Source organism: Sinocyclocheilus grahami, unplaced genomic scaffold (genome assembly GCF_001515645.1).
Source record: "Sinocyclocheilus grahami isolate Dianchi unplaced genomic scaffold, SAMN03320097.WGS_v1.1 scaffold92.1, whole genome shotgun sequence".
NCBI lineage: Eukaryota > Metazoa > Chordata > Actinopteri > Cypriniformes > Cyprinidae > Sinocyclocheilus > Sinocyclocheilus grahami.
This window is the reverse complement of record NW_015505271.1, coordinates 308,006-313,424: the sequence shown is the minus strand read 5'-3', so window position 1 is coordinate 313,424 and position 5,419 is coordinate 308,006. Positions and strand designations below refer to the sequence as shown.

At 40.1% G+C, this 5,419-nt stretch overlaps 1 protein-coding gene across 1 annotated transcript; it reads left to right on the top strand.

Moving 5' to 3' along the window:
- The first annotated feature begins 2,424 nt into the window (after positions 1 to 2,424).
- LOC107587466 (protein C8orf4 homolog) lies at positions 2,425 to 3,401 on the top strand. The gene has a single exon (XM_016275254.1). It carries the CDS (start codon positions 2,537 to 2,539, stop codon positions 2,837 to 2,839), a length of 303 nt encoding a protein of 100 aa, XP_016130740.1. The 5' UTR covers positions 2,425 to 2,536; the 3' UTR covers positions 2,840 to 3,401.
- Positions 3,402 to 5,419: the final 2,018 nt, after the last annotated feature.

The window sequence follows — 5,419 nt, the reverse complement described above, 5'->3', positions numbered from 1 at the left end:
AGACTTATTTTCATAGGCAAAAATTTAATTATGATGACTGCATTACAACATTTGATCAATAATTCATTGTCAGAGTTAAAAAATTAAATGAAGTTTGGTCATTTTCTATGTAGGTCTGCTGCAGCACATCAAGTCATCTGCTCCAGGGACAAACGTTGTCATATCCCACAAGCTGAAGACTCTGGCCCCACGGTGCTTAGTTAAGCAAAGCATGCAGGAAGAGACGGAAACAAAGAACATTCTTTACTTCATGCAGCACACTGAGGTAAATGCTTTTTTTTTTTTTTAAACGTCTTCACAGCTGCTTCCTTCAATTTTTACTGTTCAGTAATAATTACATAGAGTGAACATTGTGTCACAGATTGTTTTGTTGCATGACGTCATTCTCTCAGAAATGAAAGCTGCTTTTATATAATAGTAAATAAGGAAGTCATGATTCTAGAGACAAATGCAATTGAGCCAGAATGAATGTTATTATTATCTGTGAACATGGCAATCCTAATCACATTTATTGTGTTTGTCTGCAAATCGCGTAACGTCAGTGGAAACAGCACAGTAAATGAAATGTGTAAAACTACTTCATTTTCATCTTCTTTATTGCTCACAGTGTTTGCTTCTCTTCTGCTTTGAAGTTTTATGGGCTTGAATATGGACAGCCAATAACAGTCTGGCAGTATAATCAGAAACTGATGGATGTTCATCTCTATGGATTGTATTTTAGAAGTTTGATCTCTGTGGTTTATATTTTAAAAGTTGGTTTATTTATTTACATTTTTACTTTTTTATATATTAGTATTATTATTTTAAATCTATTTCATTTAAATTGATTTTGTTTTCATTATAAACACATTTACTGATAAATGCACTTCATAATGCAAAACCGTATTGTTTGTTAAAACACTGAATTAAAACTTTAAAATATTTTTATATACATTTACTGTATCATGTATGTGGCGCACAAAATCAAAAGTAGTACAGTAATGTCTGTGTTAGTACAGGTCTTCAGTGTTAGGTGGGTATAGGGAGAATTGGGTTTATTCTTTTGATCGGCTACTGGCTCCAGGCGTGTGCAGGGGATGGAACTACTTAACCGTCAGGCAGACCAGCTGACGTGACCTTTGACCCAAGTTAAATTTAGTTTTCCCATTGTTAGGATTGATAAAGTACACTCAGATTGTGTTTGAGAGGGCAGGACCAGGCTCTCAATCCAATGCTTCCCTTACCGTGTCAAAAGGTCATATTGTGCTCTGTGTGCAAGACTCCAGAGAAGTCTCTGCTTATATTTATGACATGTTCCTGGCGTCACTTTCTGCATATTTCCCATCCTCCTTGACTCCATTCATAACTTATGCCAACCTGAGAAAGAAGCGTTTCCTGTTTCGCAACAGACTCACAATAGATGCCAACTAACGGGCATTCCACAAGATTATTGCAACAATGGCACATTTTTGGGCAGTCTCTGGAGGCCAAATAAAATGTCACTGCAGAACCCAGTATTTTGGAAATTCCTTTGTCTGACTTGCTTGTTTTCCACCAAGACTGCAATGAAGGTTCAAAGGGAATTGCTCTAAAACAAACCAGACAGAGAATAAACACTAGGATGTCTGTGTGTTGAGTTTTGTTTATAGGGAGTTGCTCACAGCATGCAAAATGAGTTCCTATAGCTGTGTTATCTGAAATGCCTCCAGCAATTTAGCAATTATCAAAAAAAGTAGAATGCTGCTATTTGTAGCCAACTATAGTTTTCACTGGAATGCCTTTTCATTTTTTAAGTTCCCAGTTAGTTTAAACTTATCTTGCAATCATTCAAGTAAAGCAGTTTTGAAGGGCGCTACTTTATTTAAAAAGACAGGTTGGGTTCTACTGTCCATTTACAGGCTTAAAGGTTGTATAACTACACCATAGACAGTGTATTAATAGCTATTGATGTTTGTTTCAAAGACTTGCACCAGTCTTTTAAACATACAAATTATTATTACATCATCCATGGCATAGTTAGTAAAGAATTGGTTATACAGGTTAATACAGTTAATGACACCAAATTAGAACACCATTGTGATGACGATATAATATTTCAGAATGCTATGACGGCAGTCAAGTGAGTTTTTGTCACGGTACAGTACAGTAATTTGAATTGTTTGCGGAGAACACTATGTATCATGGCCAATCAAATAACTGGGTCTGTAAGATTTATAACATTTATGAAGGTGTCCTTGCTGAATAAATACAATTATTATAGTTAAGATCAGTAGAAAAAAAATCCATGGGTTGCAAATGCACTCTCTATGTGATAAACCTTGCGCACTCGTGCTGTCAGCGCTCTTAACCATAATTACTGGCATTTCCAAAGCTAGAGGCATGTTGGCTGCTAACGGGAAGGCGTTCCCCTTAGGGAGGCAGCGCGAGACCTGTGCTGCTGGTCTATAAAGAGCTAGCCGTCGCTGTTAAACTCCTCACTCGTCTCACAGCAACCAAAGCGGCTCAGCTCGGTCGAGTTGGCGACTCCAACGCTGCTAAACAACACAAAAGCCGCAAGATGTCGACCGACATGTACTCAGAATCTCGCCGGGTCTGCCCTTCGATCCACGGCAACAAGTTTGACACAGCGAACCGCAAGCGGGCGGTGGCGAACATCTTCGAGAACGTCAACCAGGACGCGCTCATGAGACTCTTCCAGAAAACTGGGGACATGAAAGCCGAGGAGAGAGTGAGAAGCATCTTCTCCTTCGCGCACGACCCCGAAGAGACGGCCAAAGCTCTGATGGCCCTCAAGCAAAGGAAGAAAGACAAGTTCCTGCGGATCGCCGGGATGGTGCGACACTTTCTGAAGCTGCGTTGAGCGTTGTTCACGCGATGACCCGCGGCTGCATGGTCGTTCATTTCAGACTGCCGGTGACATTTACAACCTGGCGATAACGGACATGTCCAGAGTGGTCGAGAAGGAACCACACCGAGATGAAGGAAAGCCTCGTAATTGACACGAGCCCTTTGATACAAGACATGAAGCGCGGGACGCACAGTAGGACCTAACTGGAGCTGTGGAGGCGCTCAGTGTGAAGGAATCCCGCGGCTCGCGCACGCTGAGCCCCTGGTGCATCACAACATGAAGACGCGCGAAAATGTGTCTCGTGAACTCTATGCATTTTAAAAATGGACTTTATCACGAACTACTGCACCTTATAGGTGTATTTGTTGGTGCACAAGGACTATGACTGGAGACAGAAGTTATATTGCCTGAAAACTGCCTAAAATAATGCCTTGTCTCTATGCCAGTTTAATATTGTGATATGTGTTTTAACACTCATTGGCCACCTATTTATTTGTCACAATGTTATAACACCAGTTATGCATTTTTCCACAATATTATTTTTCATTATTTGTATAATAAATTATTAACTAAACATTCGGACTCTTTTCTCTTTCTTTACTTTATGTTTTGTATTAAAATGACTGGGATGGAGTTGGATGATTCACATTTAGGACTCTAGGCTGCTTAATTGAACAATTGTTTTGGGCACCTCCTATTTTTAAAAATAAAATGTAGAAATTGTGTGTTCTCTTGGACCCATGGGTCCCTAGAATTGATCCCACCTTTAACACTCAGGGGGGGAAAAAAGTACAAAAGCGGTACTATTTGTACTATTTAGTTACTAATATGTACCTGTAAGGTACCAGTGTGTACCCTTTAGGGCTAATTAAGGTACAAAGGTGTCTTTTGACAACTTTAGTATCTTTTTTTTCTGAGAGTGATACTGCCTTGTTTACAGTTGAAATGTTAAAGGGATACTCCACCCCAAAATGAAAATTTTGTCATGAATCACTTACCCCCATGTCGTTCCAAACCTGTAAAAGCTTTGTTCGTCTTCGGGAACACAATTTAAGATATTTTGGATGAAAACCGGGAGGCTTGTGACTGTCCCATTGACTGCCAAGTAAACTACACTGTCAAGGTCCAGAAAAGTATGAAAGACATCGTCAGAATAGTCCATCTGCCGTCAGTGGTTCAACCGGAACGTTATGAAGCGACGAGAATACTTTTTGTACGTGAAGAAAACAAAAATAACGACTTTATTCAACAAATCATCTCCTCTGTCTCTCCGCATCACTGTAGCACCATTTTGGAGAATAACCACTGAACGCAAGCAGCGTACGCTATTCTGTGTCAGGTGCGACACGAGGATACATTTTCTACGTGTATTTACGCTTTGATTTGAACAAAAACAGCGCATCCATGCAGCGTGGCTGACACAGAATAGCGTACGCTGCTTGCGTTCAGACGATGTCTTTCATACTTTTCTGGACCTTGACAGTGTAATTTACTTGGCTGTCAGTCGGACAGTTACAAGCCTCCCGGTTTTCATCCAAAATATCTTAAATTGTGTTCTGAAGACAAACTAAGCTTTTAGGGGTTTGGAACGACATGGAGGTAAGAGATTAATGACAAAATTTTCATTTTGGGGTGGAGTATCCCTTTAAGGTCCTATCTCAATAAAGTTTGACATTGCTGTTGTGTTTAATCTTAAAACTAGCTATAGTTACTGCAAAGTGTAACCCACAAACAAATTTCAGCAGTCATCCTGAGAGTTTATTAGATCTCAGCGGTATTTGTTTTTTAACTTTCAGTTTTTGGGCTGTTTGCAGGATGGTCACACCTGTTGCTCATCACAAGGTCTGGTTAACTTTCATTCAGGCTCGTCTCTTTGCTTTGCAGATTACCAGACCGGCGTGATCCAGTTTCTGGTTGATTCAGTAGTCGTGTTTGTTAAAGGTGTATTATATTACCGTCGTGTGTAGATAAGAAGCTTTACCAAGTGCTCATCTCTTTAGATCCTGCTGAGTCAGTTTTTTTGATATAGCGATAAGTAATTTTGTACATTCAGGTGTTTTGTCAGAATTTTGGCATGGTGTAGGATTAGGGCTGGCAGAGAGGAAGATCAGTGGATGCCTGCTAATCTTAATGCTCTGATCGGTCACTGTACTGGCTCAAACCAGTTCTGATGGGCTGGTAATGCGTCATCTGACATCTGACTACCTGGCGGTCGTGTAAGGTCTAGACAACAGAGCCCAACCCCTTAGGCTACCTCTTCTTCATCGCTGCCAAGAGGGAATTTCCTATGTAAACATTCACCTGCCAAAGGTGAATATGGTGGGGACACACACACACACTTAAATGTGATTGTTACAGGCTGTGTGAAGTGTGAGCTATTATTAAAACCTTTGAACTAGAGCAGCTGTGGGAGTTTAGTAACATAAAGACATGCAACATTATATTGTTAAAAGACAGACGCTGCAGTGTGCTTAATGTTTGAGTCATTTGCTGTCAGCTTGCATCCAACTTTCTGTTCAAGCAAACCACAATTTTTTTTTAAATTTGTCTGTCAGCATTCATTTCCATGTTTTTTCCTTTTACGGTAGCATG

Excerpts from the sequence above, each read along its gene's own strand:
- LOC107587466 (XM_016275254.1), top strand. The coding sequence starts at position 2,537 with ATGTCGACCGACATGTACTCAGAATCTCGCCGGGTCTGCCCTTCGATC.